The sequence below is a fragment of the Peromyscus eremicus genome, chromosome 3, assembly GCF_949786415.1.
Source record: "Peromyscus eremicus chromosome 3, PerEre_H2_v1, whole genome shotgun sequence".
NCBI classification, from domain to species: Eukaryota; Metazoa; Chordata; class Mammalia; order Rodentia; family Cricetidae; genus Peromyscus; species Peromyscus eremicus.
In genome coordinates this window covers 26,691,623-26,709,885 of record NC_081418.1, presented here as the reverse complement: position 1 = coordinate 26,709,885, position 18,263 = coordinate 26,691,623, and the positions used below count along the sequence as shown (strand labels likewise).

General features: G+C 37.9%; 1 protein-coding gene and 1 long non-coding RNA gene across 2 annotated transcripts; one reads left to right on the top strand and one right to left on the bottom strand.

Annotated features, from left to right (window-relative positions):
- Nucleotides 1-155: 155 nt before the first annotated feature.
- On the bottom strand, nt 156-15,773 carry LOC131906683 (uncharacterized). The gene is made up of 3 exons (XR_009378177.1): nt 15,613-15,773; nt 11,419-11,506; nt 156-1,744 (listed from the first exon to the last, which is right to left on the bottom strand). It is a non-coding gene; the product is annotated as an uncharacterized LOC131906683 (long non-coding RNA).
- Nucleotides 15,774-16,735: 962 nt separating this feature from the next.
- Nucleotides 16,736-17,863, top strand: Smim30 (small integral membrane protein 30). Its single transcript, XM_059256519.1, has one exon. The coding sequence runs from the start codon at nt 16,793-16,795 to the stop codon at nt 16,970-16,972; it is 180 nt and encodes a 59-aa protein (XP_059112502.1). The 5' UTR covers nt 16,736-16,792; the 3' UTR covers nt 16,973-17,863.
- Nucleotides 17,864-18,263: the final 400 nt, after the last annotated feature.

Here is an 18,263-nt window from a genome sequence, read left to right as displayed (position 1 = left end):
GTAAAATAATTTCTTTAGAAGGAAAATATTTAATAAAGTCATTTAATTAGTTCTCCAATATTAATCATGGATTTGAACAGAATTATTGTGACATTTCTTCATTTACCTTAATGAAACAGCCAGAAAAAAATAGTTATAATATTAATACTTATGAAGGTCAGTATTATTTGAGGTAATTGCAGCAACATTTAGTAAAAATTTAGTCTCATAATCAATGTTATAATCTATAAAACCAATTATTTTATTCTTGTTATATGGTGAGAGTCTAACATGTTTAGTGTTATCATAACCTTGGTTTATTGGTTTCTTTTCTGTTTTCCTTTAGATAAAGACTCACTATGTCACACAGACCAGGCTTGAATTAGCAATGCATCTGCCTTAGCTTCCCAAGTGAAGACGTTACAGGTATGGATTATCATGTCTGAATTTTCCTTTTCTGGATGATTAATCTAAAATAAATTCTATAACAATAGAATGTTTTGAGAAGCCATTTGTGGAAACCTAAGATTTAGGAGTTTGTAGTATTAAAGATTAATACTGGTATGAAACAAATGGCACCCATCTGAAGTATGTCTAAGTCAATTTGGAAGAATATTTTGAATCAATATCTAAGATTCAACTTTCCAAGAGATTTAAGCTTGGACTTTTTAAAGGGACAGGTGAGAAAGGGGTAATAGGCATACATTTTCTGTTTGCTCTGATGGTCCTAAAGTAACAAGAATGTGATTATAGTTCTAAGTTATTCTTGTCAATAGCAGAGACCCCAGTCTGTTTGGGCACTTCCTCATGTTTACCTTCAGTTCTGTGTCTTATATGACTGACTGTAAAATGTCACATTAGCAGACTGTGTCTTAGTTTTGTTCCTGTTGCTCACCAGTGACATTTAGGGGACAAAGTTTATGTGGACTCACAGTTCCAAGTTACTGTCCATCATTGTGGGGAAATGAAGGCATCAGAGACTTGAAACAGCTGATCAATCACATCCACAGTCAAAACTAGACAGAGAATATTCATGGAAGAGTGGTTGTTACCCTTCAGCTTACTTTCTCCACTTACATAGTCCAGGACCCCAATCCCAGGCAACCATGCCACCCCCAGTGGGTGGGTCCTCTCATATCAATGTAATTGGATAATCCCTTAGAGATATTCTCAGAGGCCCTTCTTCCAGATGATTCTAGATTATGTCAAGTTGACAATTAATTTGACACACAAACACAAAACTTTAAGCCATAACTTTTTACCTCTTGTGCCCAAAGTCTTGGGTTTAACTCATAACGTAAAATACAGTCCAACTTCAAAAATCTTCAGTCTTGAAAACTTCCAATACTAAAAGCCTAAGTTCTCTTTACTCTCTATAAAAAGCAAACTATATACTTTCAACATACAATGGCACAAAATAAACATTAATATAAAAATAAAGAGCCAAGGAATAAAATAATCACACCACTACAAAACCAAAATCCAGTGGGGAAAACACCAAGTTTTGGAGCTCCAAGTCTAGCACCTTGAGCTTACAATGTAATCAAGTGAGGGACAAAATGCTTGAGTAGCTTCACCCTGCCATCTCTGCCAACTGTAGCACAAACTTCTGTCCCTTGGGCTGTTTCTACAGCTGGTCTGCAGATCTCTTTGGCCAGTATCCCACAGCTCTGGCATCTCTAACATCTTGAGATCTCCAAAACAATCCAGGCTTCACCTTCACAGTTCACGTAAGGGGCTCGCTGGGCCTCCATGCGGTGACATCCTGTTGGGGGCACAAAGGTTCTTGTACAGTCAGAGCAACAGGGAAGCAGGAATGTTAGACACACAGGGCTTCTCCTCAATGGAGGAAATAAAATATCTGTTTTTCCACCCAGAATGCTGGGAGTTGATATTGTTAACAGATATTGTTAACTTGTTGACTGTTTGCTCTCTGTGGAGGCAGACCTCACCCAAACCACCCCCCCCCCCCAGAATGTTTATCCCAGATTCTCCCTCCCTAGACCTTTATCTTTAGCTATAGAATCCATCCTTGTTGTCACATGTACTTTGTAAAGGAGTTCTAAGTAGTCACATCTTAAGCTTTATTGTATACCTGGAATGGGAATGACTGTTGCCTGGAAACTTTTTCCTAAATTGTACTGTGTTTTAAATATGCTGACAACGAACTTTCTAGCATTAGATTCTCTGGTGTCTGATCCAAATTGATGAAGTCAAACGCAACCAAGTTTTCATTCTCATCTCTTCAAAGATCACTGCCTGCATGGACACCTGCAGTGTCCCCTCCACCCCTCCAAACAGGCCTGGCCTCAGCAGCTTTCCTTAGCCAAGGAGGGAGAATCCACAACCCCCTTTTTGTATCTTTGACTCTAAAATCAGAACCGCTTGGCTGAAGCTGACAAATTCTGCTGCTTGCTGTGGCTGGAACTTGATCTCCTTCAACTGCATTTGCATCAATATTCTATTGCTGATGGTTTCCTTCACTGATTAAGTTTTTCTTTAATTCATTTTCACAAGTTGGAATCTTAGCTGAATGGGATCTTATCCTAAGGTTTCTACTCCCTTTATTCCACTTAGTTTCAATATTTTCTTTAAACTTTTACCTCCTTGAGCACTGGACTTAGCACAGTTACACTTTCTGGTGTTCCTTTTCTCCTTTTCTTCTCAAACTGTACATTTTGTATTTCTTTTTGTCCAGCTTTCCATTACAGATCTACATAAGAGTAATTACTAATAGCCACGTGACATAGTCAATGTTAGGTTGTCTTGAAATCCCTGCCAATGTTGTTAATCAAAAACTCTTCAATTTAGCCTCAGGCAGATTTTCAGGACAAGGACAAAAAGCAGCCACAATCTTTGCCAAAATTTCTCAAGAATGGTTTCTAGGTTACTTACTATTATTCCTACCCCTGAAACTTATGCTGCTTTTCCCCTTGTCCACATTGCCTTCAGCACCACTGTCCTTGCTCCTACTAGAATGGCTCATTAAGCTCCACTTAGAGCATTCAACTGCTTTTCTAGTGCACAGTCTACATTCCACCAAATAGCAACATGGTCAGGTCTGTCACATCAATACACTCCTGGTACCCCATTCCTGGTACCAACTTCTGTCTTAGTCACTGCTTTATTGTTGTGAAGAGACATCATGGCCAAGACAATTCTAATAAAAGAAAGCATCTAATTGAGGACTTGTTTACAGTTCCAGAGGTGAGTCCATTATCATCATGGTGAGAAACATGGCAACAGGCAGTCAGGCTTGGTGCTAGAGAAGAAGCTGAGAGCTGCATCTTGATCCATAGGCAAGTGGCAGAAACACTGAACCTGGTTTGATCCTTTTCAAACCTCTAAGCCCACCTCTGTACAAGGCATAGAGTTCTTTGTGCTCACAGATAAGCACTAGGGGAACCAGGAATTTTAAACATGTAGGGGTGTTCCTTCAAAGAAGGGATGTATAACATGTAATCCACCCAGAAGCCTGGGAGCAGATGTGATCTATATGCTATTTGTGTAGGCAAGAGTACACCAGATCTTCCCCTAGATCCTGATCATGAGCTTGTTTCTCTCAATCTATAGAATCTAACTATTGAAGGCATCACATGTAGTTATCTATAGAATCCATCTTTAGGGAAGGTGTCACATGTACTTTACAGAGTTTCAATATGGTCACTTCCAATCTTTATGTAGCTTACTTTGTGCTTTATTGTGCACACAAGATTGAGTTAATTATCACCAGAAAAGTTTTCACTAAATTGTGACATGCTTACATATGCCTAAATTAAACTACTTGGAGTCAGATTCCCGAAGTTTAAACTAACACCAGCTACTACTTAGTCATGTTGAACAGAACTGAATGCTTGCCTTTCATGAATCATCACTCTGCTGGCTGTTGTGGTCACAGAGACACCCCTTACCCCACCCTGAACCCCTCTGGTGACACACTTCCTCCAACAATGCCACACCTCCCAATCCTTCTAATCCTTCTCAAATAGTGCCACTCTCTCTTGACTAAGCATTCAACTATGTGAGAGTAGGGGGGCCATTCTTATTCAAACCACCACAGCCGTATTGTGAATCATCTTTTCCTTCTAGCTGAGGTACCTTTGCTCATTTCCTTGAATATCAATTATAGAGAGCTCTTCACAAAAAGAAAAAAGGAAAGGAAAGGGGAAAAAAAACACCTTTTTACAAAACTCTTTATCTCAGAGTTTTATTTCTAATCTAAAGCCCAATTCAATAAATGTGAGAATTATTATAGTAGCTTTGCTGACTTCCCCTGTACTAATCCTGGTATAGCTTTCAGTCTCCCATAAAGACATCAAAGTATTTAGTGAGGATGACACAGCATAATACATCTCTAACTGGCTTCAGTTAAAGAAACTGTAATGTAAATGTAACTGTAAGAAACATTAGGAAATAATACATTAGAATTAAGTTTTATTTAATTTATACAATTTATCTTTATCAACTTTGAGTACTTAGCAAAAAAAAGTTAGATGATTTTAATCACCAATAAGAAGAGTAATTAGAATTTCTAGATGAAATTCTATTTGAAAGAGCATAAAAGCAAAAGGATAATAAAAGCAATTTGTCTACAATAGATCATCATGACTCAGAGATATGGGAAATGTATTTTGTTTGACTTGTAAAGATCTAGTACGGTCTTTCTGGTCAAAAGAAAAATGATGACTACAACAGTATCTGTGTTTCATGTTCTTAATCTCTCTGAAGCTCCTCTGAAAGTTAATGAAAGGTTGCCATGGAATCAGTCACTTATCCCATGTACTTCTCAATCCAGGGAGTGTAAAATGATCCTAGTTTGGGGTATTTTTTTTTTTTTGTCTTTTTGTGGTTGTGTGTTTGCTTTGCCTATTGTTTTAGTAATAGCATTTTAAGTAGATTTACCTTCCTGACTCAGGCCTTACCTGTCTTAGTTGATACATACCTAACTTTTCTTTTGAGAATACAGAAAACACAAGTAAAATTCCCAGATAAATCCAGACAAAATAGGAAAAGAAATGGTAAGACAATATAAATTTTACATATATTTAGAAATAGAGAGGAAAGGGAGGTTTACCAACAAAAATGAGTCATGTTTCCTTTAAGTCAAAATGTATCTTACATACAGATAAATCACTAACTTGACAGTCATTTCCCAGAACTAAGTGACAGCACTCTACCCTTTGGAGAAAATGGTAAGATACAAATGTTAAACAGACTCTTGTTTGGTTTCAGGCTCTAATGCTGAGTCAGAATTTACCTCTCAAGGAACTTGAACTCTAGCTTGATCTGGGTTTTGTGTTCCTTCAGATTTTGATTCCTTGAGTAGCTAAGCAAGCACTGGATTGCATGAAAAGCACTAGATATATTTTTGATATTCATAGGTTCAAAAGTTAAACATACTTTGGGGTATAAGGAATTTAATCATTCAGAAACTAAGCCAAAGCTCCCCACTTCCTAGAGAGGCACAATCTGAAATTTAGAAGATAGAAAATATGAAAATCTACAATGGTCTAAGATTTTATTATCTAGAAATGACTTGATATTCACAAGTCTGTTTAAGTTTTGTTTTGTTTTTTTATTTGTTTAACACAAAATTTTGTGGGTATTCACAAGATATACATTTTTAAGGCCTAGGGATATGGCTCAACACTTAGATGAACTTGCTCTTATAGAAAACTTGCATTAGATTCTCAGCATCCACATGACAGCTCATAACCATCTGTAACTCCAGTTCCAGGAAATCTGTAGCTAGAGTTTTTCTGGTCCTGCCTGGCGCACTGTCAGGACAAATCTCTCTCACCCGCCAGTCCTGCAGCTGCTCAAACCCAACCAAGTAAACACATAGAGACTTATATTTCTTATAAACTATATGGCCGTGGCAGGCTTCTTGTTAACTGTTCTTTTTTTTTTTTTTTTTTTTTTTTTTTTTTTTTTTGGTTTTTCGAGACAGGGTTTCTTTGTGTAGCTTTGCGCCTTTCCTGAAACTCACTTGGTAGCCCAGGCTGGCCTGGAACTTACAGAGATCCGCCAGCCTCTGCCTCCCGAGTGCTGGGATTAAAGGCGTGCACCACCACCGCCCGGCTTGTTAACTGTTCTTATAGCTTAACCCATTTCTATAAATCTATACCTTGCCATGTGCTCATGGCTTATTGGCATCTTCACATGCTGCTTGTCATGGTGGCGGCTGGCAGTGTCTCCCTCTGCCTTCCTGTTCTCTCAATTCTCCTCTCTGTTAGTCCCGCCTATACTTCCTGCCTGGCTACTGGCCATTCAGTTTTTTATTTATTGACCAATCAGAGCAACACATTTGACATTCAGCCCATCCCACAGCAGAGATCAGAAGCCCTCTTCTGACTTCTCAGGGTTCCTATAAGCAAGTGGTACATATATACACACCCAGGCACATACAAACATACACATAAAACAAATAAATATTTTCCAAAATCAATTTTTAGGATTTCTACATTCTAAAGCATAATCAAGCTTATGATTTGTTCCTCAGATTATAAGGTGTTCAGCAGTCTGAATGAAACACACAGGATATTTATCTATTCACCTTAGTCTCCATGCTAGTTTATGAAAGAAACAAACATACAGGCTGCGGATAAAATATGAATGATATTAACAATGTATATTTACATATCTAAAATATTAACAAAAATTTCTCTGCAAAGATAGAGAAAAAATTCAGTTTTCTTCATAATTTGAAATAAAGAAAGATCAGGCTATGGGTAGTTCAGTGGCATAGCTAAAGAGTATGTGAGGGTAAAACTTAGCATGTTCAAGGTCTTGGGTTGTTCCTCAAAACTGGAGAAAAAAAATTCTTCCTGCCTTAGTCTCCCCAGTTCCAGAAGTATAAACATACATCACCGTGCCAATAGAAGCAATTCCCTGTAATGAAACAACTAGCTCAGGACTTGAGGATGGGTGATAAGAAGTGTTAAGACAACCAGGGAACATCTGCTTCAGAGAAATCAGCAAGAATATCTATTTCAAATATTGTTTTAAGGTCTGAATCTTTTCACATCTCAGCCACAGCTTCATCAATCCAACCTTCTGATTGATCAATTCCCTGTGACTCACCATGACAATCAACTGTTAGAATTATCTATCCTTTTGTTGAATTAAAACACATGTTATTTTTACCAGTGGGTAAAAGTTATCTAGAATCAATCCAGTTTTACTCCTTTGGAACCATTATGCCTAGAGACACAGATGACCTTACCGAGTCTTCTCTTTTCTTTCTGGTCATTTTCCCAAATGTCTGCACTAAGACTTTGAGTTTCATCACATTCCTAGTTAGTATCTAGTTATTAATATTTGTATTAACATGGAGAACCTATAAAGGCACCATACTGTTAGGCAGAGTCCACTCTAGAAAAAAACAATCCAAACATTCTTTCTCTTTTCTAGTATTACACATGGATTTCAAAAGCCAGGAATCACACTCACTGCTTTTAAGGCTATGCCACACAGGTTAATTCAAATTGAGCCTTATAGTGACTAAAATTTTAACGTCTTAGAAGTTAAAGATAGTCAGTAACTATTTAGTAAGCATGTATGGACGCAAGCACTACTTTATCTGCCACTAGCTGTGTGACAAGAACACTTGTTAGAGCTACTTGATTTTCATAATAGGATAACTATCTTGCTACTTGCTGATCTCAGTTTCAAAGCATATGGATGGGCCCTCAGCCAGTAGTTTAGAATGCCAACACTCCAGGTTATCCAGCTCCTTCCAAAATCCTACTGAGAGGGAAATGTTTACCGAAGCTAGGCCCAAGGCCTTCTAAATTCAGTGTTTGATTAACACTCTCACAAGAAAGGTATCCATTTGGACACTACATGACACCTCTCCATTACCTCTTCTGAGTTGCAGTTAATGTACCATATTAAGTCTGATAAGAGATTATTATAAATAACCATACAAAATTTAAAATGGTATAGCTACTTTGTTTTTATCTTTTGTTTCTGTGAGGGAAGGTCTTGTTATGTTACCTAGACTGATCTCAGTCTCCTAAGTGCTAGGATTATAGGCATGAACCACCACACCCAGGCAATCACAGTTCCTTCTGACAGCAGAAGATGTTGCCCATTTGTTCAGAGTCCATTTCAGTGCTAAGGTCTTGGTTTCCCTGAAGAGTCAGCTCTTGCTATGTCTCTAATGATGGAAAGCATCAGAATGGCTTCAGACTTCTAAAAGGCAAAAATTACAGAAAGAAGTCTAAGAATGAAAAGAAACCAGGAAAGTGCCATTTGATACCTGTACAAATGAGGATGAAGCACTTGTATTTGCTACTTTATCAACTAAAAAAGTGTTCCTCGGAGTAAGGTGGTTAATGTCTACTAGGGCCTTATCAAAAATGTATGGTTAGTTAAGCTAATCAACATTATTCAGTTGTTTCTAGGTATCTACTTCCTAAATATTCACCCTGAATAAATTAGTTTTCCCCAATGACAAATTTCAAATATCACATGGATGTAAAAACTCCTTAGAGAATTTGTTATAAAGTTCTATATCTTAAAAAATGAGATTCCCTTATAACTAGGATGCAAATGATCCCAAAACACACTAATTGTGGATACCTTGAATAGACTCTGTCATTCTTCCCTGTGGCCCATGCTATCTCTATAAATTTTTTTAATGCCTGGTGAATAAAAGTAGATAGAATATCCTACCAAAGGTCTTACTGAACAGATGAAAGGATCTTGTCCCTGTTCTTACTTTGCACACCACATTCTCTTTACACTCCCTAGTGTCCACAGGTAGGATCACAAAGGCAGGGCCTTATGCAGACTGCCAGATGGAAGGCAACTACTCCTTTTAACTCTCCGGAGCAGTGAGAGCTTAAAATGCATTCAAATGAGTCCAAATCACAAACATATCAGCTGCCATCATTTTTACAGATATCACCTAGTCCACCCTTAAAATAGAGAAATTTACTAACAGAAAATCTGACAACTTCCTTGAGTAAAACTGTTTTTCAAAAAAGTAAGTTTTCAATGATAGTTGTTGCTATTCATAAACATTTAAATTCACATAACATGATCTTAGCACATCTAACATCAAGCTCATTGTCATAATGCATTTCATCACCTGAACCCCAGTTGAAACACCTATCAGGTGAGTGACAGGAGATAACCAAAGAGAAAAGAACTAAAGTGGTATTTCAAAACTGAGTAATTTTCCCCACAAAATGGCCCGTCAGAAATTTCACAGGTCTTCAGAGTTCAGGAAACCAAGCTAAGACCATTTGGTCATGATTCACTCTCCTATGCTATTTGCATTCTCTATCTTGTATGTTTTTAATTTTATAAATTTCATGCTGTCTGTCTCCATGGTTACCAGCTCTTAATCATAATGAGCACCTGGTCTATAGTGAAGAATTAATATTTCTTTATGAACTGCATGCACTAAATTGTTCACAGCCTCCTATTTTTGCAGAGACTAGCTGTAGGTCCAGTCCTCCAGCCAAGCTTTCCACAGGGTCTTTATGCCTTTGTGAATTCTGTATAGTACATAAACATAGCAATTTTTATGATAGTTAAGAATTGGAAACCCCTCACAATCCATGCTTATTGTATTTATTTATGTCCAATTTAGACATACTTAATTTTTAATGCATTTTATACATATTTATTAAATTTTATTCAAAATAAATTAGGTGAATGCTAACATTGACTCACTCACCACTCATAAAAAGAAAATCTAAATTTAGAAATATAAATCTATGAAATATAAATCTATCACCAAATAACACGGAGATGAAGCCCTATATCTTGCCACTAAATGAAACTTCCAGTGCCAGGATGGGTTATATCTAATTGAATTCTTGGCCAAAGGGGCCCCACATTTACCCTTAGCCAACCCAGGCTATTGTAGAGGTTAGTGGTGCTTTTCTTTTCCACAAACTGATTGTAAAGCCTGTTGCTGAAGAAAACCTACATAACTCATTGGACACAGAGAAGTTGAATTTCACCACTGACTAGTGTTCATGGTATTGGAAGGCAATCAGCATATTACTAAAGGAGAAAGGTTAACACCAACCCAGCTACAAACTCTTCAGTCTACAATGGCAACCTGCTTGTGTAATACACTGGCAAAATAGTGGCAGGTTGTGGAAGTAAACAATTAGTATCTGAGAATGGATTTGAAGCCCACTCTATGAGATGGAACCCATGCCTGACACTGCTTGGGTGGCCAAGAACCTGAAAATACATAAGCCAGGAACCTAGTGGAAAAAAAGATACTACTGTTTTTCTAAAGGAGGAGAGCAATCAAATAACTCCTAATGACGTTCTGCTATACTCATAGATCAGCATCTTGCCCAGTCATCATCACAGAAGCTTCCTCCTCGAGGAGATGGGAACAAATTCAAAGACCCATAACTGGACAATGTGCAGAGAGTAAGAAACCTTGGACACTCAGTCCTAAATTTTATGTTTCCATCAAATCCCTCCCCTCCGAGCACAGGAAACTTTGCAGAAGAGGAGGTGGAAAGATTGTAAGAGTACCAAGGAAACAGGGAGGACAGCAAGGAAACAAGGATTTCTGGACACAACAGGGCAGACACACATCTGAACTCACAGAGACTATAGCAGCATGCACAGGGCCCACATAGATCTAAGACAGATGAGGTCCCATTGCTAAGTGATCACAAGCCCCGATCCTTAACCCAGACACTATCTCCAATTGACAACCGCTCACAAAGGAGAAAGTAGTTCTCTTCAAGGGTCTCACTGGGTATACAAATCACTCTTAAGGACAGGCCCCATGCCTAGCAGTATATGGCCAACACAAAATGAACTCAATAGTATTTTTAGAGGGTTTTATTGGCTCAAAATGCTTTATCTAGGCACTGTTCTACCCTATGGGTCTTATGCTTGTATCTTATGGTTTAAAATTTTGTTTTTATGGGATTTCTGTATGTGTGAATGTGTCTCTGCATCTGTATGCTTTTTGTGCTTTATCTTTGGTCCTTTTTTTCTGTTAAGTTTGTTTTGTCCTATTCTGCTTTGTTTCTTTCTCTTTCATTTTTTATTTTTGTTGTTGTTGCTGCATATTTGATTCCTAATGAAAGAGAAGAGAGAAACGGTGGATTTGTGTGGCTGGGGAGGTAGAGAGGATCTGGGGCGAGCTGGGAGAGGGGAAACCATGATCAGAGTATGTTCTATGAAAACATCAATATATTTCCTTGCCAAGCAGTAGTGGTGCAATGTCTTTAATCCCTGCACTTGGGAGGCAGAGGAAGGTGGATCTCTATGAGTTTGAGGCCAGCCTGGACTACAAAATGAGTTCCAGGATAGCTAAGGCTATTACACAGAGAAACACACCATCTCAAAAAATAAACAAAAATATACATTTCTAATTTTAAAAAAGAAAAAAATAAATTAAATAAAATAAGTCTGCACATGTAGCTCAGTTGATTGAGTACTTACCTATCATTCACAAAGCTGGGGATTTAATTCTCAGTACCCAAACCTCAGAGAAAAACAGACAGGGTGGCATAGCTGTAATCCCAACAATCTGGAATTGGAGACAGGAGGATTAGGAGAAGTTCAAGGTCATCATTGGCTACATAGAGAGTTGGTCACCTGTGGCTATACGAGACACTGTCTCCAAAGAAAAATATTTTGTCAGGTTTCCTGAATTCATGAAGATCTGATCACTATTGTTCACAGATTGTATGACCTTAAAATTGCTTAGCATTCCTCAATTCTCTCATCTGAAACAGCATGAGATGTTCACTGGATTATCTAAAAAAGAGTAAAGGGGTTAATATTTGTTAATGTGTGAAAATTGTTTCTGGTATATATTAGTCACCGTTTTAAGAGTTTGTTAAGGATAAATGTCAAAAAAATCTTACCACATGCTACAGTTTAAATATAGTTTATGCCTGTGGAGAAATCATTGAAAATAAAGAGCTCATTCCAGGTTGTGCTCTTGGAGGATGCTGGAACCTTTGGACCTTTTTTGGGTCAACGGGGATATCTCCTTGGAAGATGTCTTAGTAAGGGTTATTACTGTTCTGATGAAATGTCATAGCCAAAAGAAACGTGGGGAGGAAAGGGTTTATTTCACTAATAGTTCTATATAACAGTTCATCATCAAAAGCAGTGAGAGCAGAAACTCACACAGGGCAGGAACCTGGAGGCAGGAACTGAAGCAGAGGCCATGGAGGAGTACTGCTTACTGGCTTGTTCCCCATATCTTGCTCAGCCTGCTCTTATAAAACCCAGGGATGGCACCATCCACAATGGGCTCCAACATCAGTTACTAGTTAATAAAATGCCCTATGGACTTGCCTACAACCAGGTCTTATGGAGGCATTCTCTCTACTCTGATCACTTGACTATGCATAATGCTGATATAAAACTATCCAGCACAATGAAGGGAATATGGGACTCCAGTCTCTCTGACTTCCCATTGAGCAGGACCAGCTCATCCACAGTTGTTCTCCTCTGCTCTCACATGATACAGCCAAGAGAGAGGGCCCTCATCAGAACTGAGATTCCAGCTCTATGTCCCTAAACCTAAAAAATTGTGATACAAATAAACATTTTCTCTTTATAAAGTTAGCTGTCTTAAATACTTCATTATAGCAACTAAAAGCTGATTGATAAATCCCAGATAATATAAAACCATTCTACTAAGCAAACCTCAAACAGTTCCGTCCTGTTGTTAATAATAATACTTAAGCACTGACTACATGAAGGCATTTTATATGCCACTTCCTTTAATCTGCATTGCCATTCCCATGAAGATTGGTTATATCCTCATTATCAATAAGATGAGTATTCTCAACTCTAACCCAGTTAAGAATATCTTTCAGAGGTAAGCTCATAGACAACCTAATCTGTAGAATTCCTCATTGGACATCCCTTCCTAAACTGCTAGTACAAGAGGAATTGAGATTCGGCAAGTCCTGCAGTTGGTTCATTGCATTTTGTTTTATTTTGACAAACTTCATAGCTTTAGAAAATGTAACTTATCCCTGGTTACTCTAATGATTAATTATCCCAACACAATGTTCTCAGTGACAAATATCCATTATTGATGAGAAATACTGACTACCTCTGGGTTAGTCCTTTTTAATTGTGAAATTTCACTAACATGTTTCCACTCACTTGGTTTGGCTCAACTGCTAATGAGGAAGTCTGGGTTTTATGAATTCCCTGACGCCCACGATTCACTGCAAAATGCTCATGTAGGCACATTCTGCCTCCTCTGATGCATCCCAGAGGCTCCTTCCCTTCAGGGCCTATCAGTGACTCATTTCTAATGGTTATAAAATAAGCAGAAACCACTTCTCCTTTCTTCTTTAATATTGTTTCTTAGTAACGGCTGATTGGGAAATTTACTTTCCACTGCTGAGCTAAGTGGCTTATGCAGTGTTCTTTATCCCTATCACTGGCTACCAATGTTCTTTATTTTAGCGGGAATGGTATTAGCTTAGATTTCTTGAACTAAAAGACTAAATTTTGGATTCTGTCATTCTAAATGTTTAATGAAGTGATCTAGGTGGCCTCAATGAATATATTTTAAGAATTTGGGCAGAGAAAGTAAGTATAGAACATTATATTTAGGATCCTGTTTTAGATTCTACTGTGTCTTATACTCACACAGAAGTCTTGTTATTAATCAGGCTATATAGAAAAGATATAAAATAACCAACTTTGAATGAAGATTCAAAATAACATCAGACTAAGCATCTTCATAGATTAGTTCAAAAGCAAACTTCTTTCTTGTAAGATACAGAAAAGGTGACTAAATATCAATAGTATTCTGGTATTATACTATCCTTATTCATTTATTCACAATACCTACTAAGTGTCTACTACACAGGGCACTATGCTAATTGCTAAGAACTTAATCATGAACAAGATGAAAATACTTCTACTTTTCGTGGAATTTTCACTTGGGTGTAGTTGTTTACCTGCATAACATAATGGGAGATTTTGTTTGGTTTTGTGTTTTATTTTCAGTGAGGTAATTAGAGATGGAAGTGAAGCTTGAACAAAGCTCTGGACTTTGAGTGATGTTAAGAATACCTTTGATGACAAATCTGTCGGAAAGTGTTATTTCAGAGAAAACAGAAAGAGTAAAATGTCAATAGAGGAAAAGAAATCAGCTTCTTTACAAAACAGAGAAACCTTAAATGGAGGAGGAATGGAAAGAGGACGTGTGTGAGAGGTGTCAGGGCATCAGAGGCAGGAAGAGTGGTGCTGATGTTTGTGTCTTGACAAGTAACTTGGGCTTTTGTCTAACACAATGGAACTGGAAATTTTCAGTAAAAGAGTAAATTACCCTTAAAAAAATACACTAGTTAGAGTGGAAAGAAGAAAAAATAGAATTAAAACTGCATCTAATCTGAAAGTGATGCATTAAAAATTGCCTTAAATTTCCTGCTAAGGTTGAGAACTAATTAGCAAATATTAAGCAACTTCACTTTAAAACTATATTTGAACCTAAAACATCCCTACATAAATCTGTGCCATTCTTTTACAGACAGACCAAATCATTATTCTGACTACAATCACTTAATTCACAGATTCTTCAAACTTAAAACTTAACCAAGAAAGATTAACAAACTCAGGAACAATGTGTGTACCAGCACTAACTTTAGTCTGCAGAAATAAACACATAAGGAAAAATAAAATCTCCCAAATAAAAACATTGGTATATAGGAGGATATTTTGAAAGCCAATATTTGGAGTAGGTTCTATTCCAAAACTAATTGATAAGAAAGATACATAGCCAAATGCAGCATAAGACAAACACAATTAGAAAGAACTTGTTAATCAACTTTAGAGAAACAGCACCGTCAGCTTGTCAGACACCTTGCTTTTAGTGTGCTTGCCACTTCTGGGTCTCCTGGAAAATCTTGACATATTTATTTAACCAAATGATGGTTGTTGACTAATGTTACTAAAGCAACTGCCAGATGTGTATCAGGACCCACAAGTATAAATCTCTGCCTTCTAAAGAAAGATACAACTGTGTTTGAAAGGGGATATCATAACACAAGAATACATGCTTGATTATCAACACTGAACTGAATGTATGCCCAGTATCTGCGTGGTTTTTATCACGGCAAGTTCAATCACCTTTAGAGGTGAACTCTGTATCGTCAGTGACTTAAAATTAGAAGGTGACAAGTTGTCAATAAGTATGAAAGCGTTCAGGCCAGAAGACTAGAAATATTTGGTAAGAATATCACAGATAATAGACTTCAAGAACCTTTCAAAGGTAATGCTTACAGATGCAAATGAGTAATTCCTGTAATAGTTTAGAGTGCTAATTTGATATCTTAAAATATTGGGGGGCTTTTGAGGGTGAGCATTCTGAGAGGCCTGAAAAAGATCTGGTTATAGGGCTGAAACCATATTTGCTAAACTTGTTTTGCACCACAAATGATTCAATATTTTCCAAAGTTTCTGATCAAATGTGCTTATTTTCCCCACTGGTTTAAAAAAAATAGCAAATGTCGTTAGGCACATTTGGAATATGAGGATAGGGATTTTTCTGCTGCAGAAATGTTGGAAGGTCCCTGGTTTGAAAGCATCCCAAACAGATGGCTACCTCTCCCACAGTTACCTCTTTACTTCAGAGTACCCAACAGACATATTTACCCGTCTAGGAATCCTGTAAAGGGCAGAAAACACGTGCTTCTGTTTCATTAGACTCATCACGAATTCACTAAACCTTATCTTGGACAAGCATCCAACCCCTCATTAGCAGTAAAACAGAAGGGCGATGTGGGAAAGCCGCACAGTCGACCGCTTTTCCTCCCCGGGAGCTCAGCCAGTGATCAGAGAGCCATGCATGCCGGGAGTAGGCGGCCGCGGGGATTGTGGGAAATGTAGTCTAGCGACGCCGCCCTGCTCGCCATTCCTGTAATGGCTGCTTCCCGGTCAGGTAGGGTGCAAACTCCGCTCCCGGGGATTCCCTGTCTGATTACCCGAGTGGAGTTGTAAAACGCTGCAGATTTGAACCCTCCCAGGGCGAATGAACAGTTCTTTTCCAGATCTTTGTGTCAAATACTGGGACGAATTTGCTTCTCGGCTCGGTTTCGTTTAGCTTTCTCTGTGTGAGAACTAACTTTACATTTAGTAGTCTCTTTTTGAACGAACTGTTGGGAGTGTTTTCTGGACTCCTTGTCCGTTTCTGTCCTTGCGCCCGTTCCTCATTGACTTTAGCTTCCTCTCCAAAATAATGTTTAAATTTTATCCCCCACCCTAATAGGGTTGTCACGGGTGACCTCTTAGCCTCAGCAACCGGAGCTCCAAAGAGGGACTGTTTCACATTGGATAGAATTTTACGTATACTCTGGTTTGGGTAAGTCTTGTTATTCCTTGCAACTTCACAGAGTTACATGTTGTGTTGTGTAACTTTTATCAGATTTGTCTAAATAGGAGACATACTAAAAAATGTGATTTTTTTTTTTTTTTTTTTTTTTTTTTTTTTTTTACTTGTTAGGGTATTTTACATTTACAAGTGCCACGTGTGTTTTTTCTCTCCCTTTTCTTAATGAGGTCCAGTTTCCGTTTGGTCGATGCATATCCTGTTGGAATTACTGGAATTTCGGAACTCGGGTGTTGTCATGAGATTAACCTAAAATGACTGTCTTGAAGTACAACTTCCTTAGTTTTGTCATGTGTAAAATGACAAACTCTGAAGTGACTCACCAACTCCAGCTTAAAATATTGCTGTATGTTTATATTGTCATTCAAAAAAGGAGAACTTTTTGACCGTTTCCTTTGTTTCCGTGTTTAATTTCTAGGGAAGTTCAGCCCTCCAGACCCCAACATCATGAATTCGGTGTCAACAAAGTTGATCTTAGTGCTCACTTCACTGCTGTTGATTCTGCCTGTTGTTGAAGCTGTAGAAGCTGGAGATGCGATTGCACTCTTACTGGGAGTGGTTCTCAGCATTACAGGCATTTGTGCTTGCTTGGGGATATACGCCAGAAAGCGAAATGGACAGATGTGACTCTGGAGGACTCTTCTGAATTAGACTTCACCCTGGCCAGACTGAAAACCATTGTGCTATTGAGGCCAAACCCAAGGTTTGATCTCTCCTGTTCCCAGCAAGAGGGTTACAGTTAAGAGGATGATTTCACATTTACTTGGTTGTTTTTCCTAAGATGGGAGTAGATGGGGTGGGGTGGGAGTGGGGACTCTTTACAACAAAGAGTGCACTAAGAAAATGGCCTATGGTTTGTATTTGCTGCTTAGGAAGGGGGTCAAGGAGGGCTTAAATTTGCATAAGCATTATTTCATGCTTTCTAGATTGTTAAAGCACATGACATTGGAGGAAAGAAGTATTTGCTCAGAATCTAGTAAATCAACATTGTTGCTGTATTAATCACTGCCTCTTGAATTCTGGGGGAATCTTTTTCTCTGTATTTTTTGTTGTTGTTCTATCTCCCTAGTTGATATTGTACTTAGATATTAAATAGCCAAAAATTGAAACTTTTATGTCTGAGAAAAAGATTAACTAAAATGTACTCAACATGTCTAATTCTAAAATGGAGAAAAGATTTGTTAAAAAAATAACTTTATATTAATTGAGTAACATCTCCTTTGTGAGGAGTACTGTATCAAATACATATCCATTATGCCATAAGTGAATCTGGTTATTTTGGTCTGTTTGTATCTATGTGTGGACTAGTTATTTTTAAATGAATAGAGAGAGCCTGGTTACCTTACCTTAACAGATCACAGTGGATGAGAAATGAGCGTCTTTGGGATAGGAGAGGCCTTTGGTAGAAAATCCACAAGTACAGAAAGAAATGTATTGGCCGCATTGATTTGTACACCAGCTAAATAAATGGGCACACCTTCTTTGCCACAGTAAATAAAGAGTCCCCAAACCAACAGATTACAGAGGTTCTAAATGCACATTGTTGGGCCCTGGACAAACTTTTCGGTTAAAATCTGTATTTTGAATGTTACTATAAGTTCAAGAAAAACTACTCAAACCTGTTAGAACTCAAGAATAACTTCAGATCCTTATGTTCCACCAGAATTTCAGTTCCTAAGTCTCTGTCTGTATTGTATAGCAGAAGGGAAAGTGGGGCCTGAAGCTCATGCTTGGCAAGGGTCGTCAGGCCTTTGTTTGAGTCAGAAGATTCGGCTGGAATGAAATAGTCTAGGTAAATTAGACTATGTTTTCAATGAAAGTGGATAATGAAGTTGTTCCCAAAACTGTGTTGTCCAATCTCTAGCTCCCCAGATAGCCTTAAGTGCTTTGACTTCTGTCAGGAAGCAGGCTGTGGCAA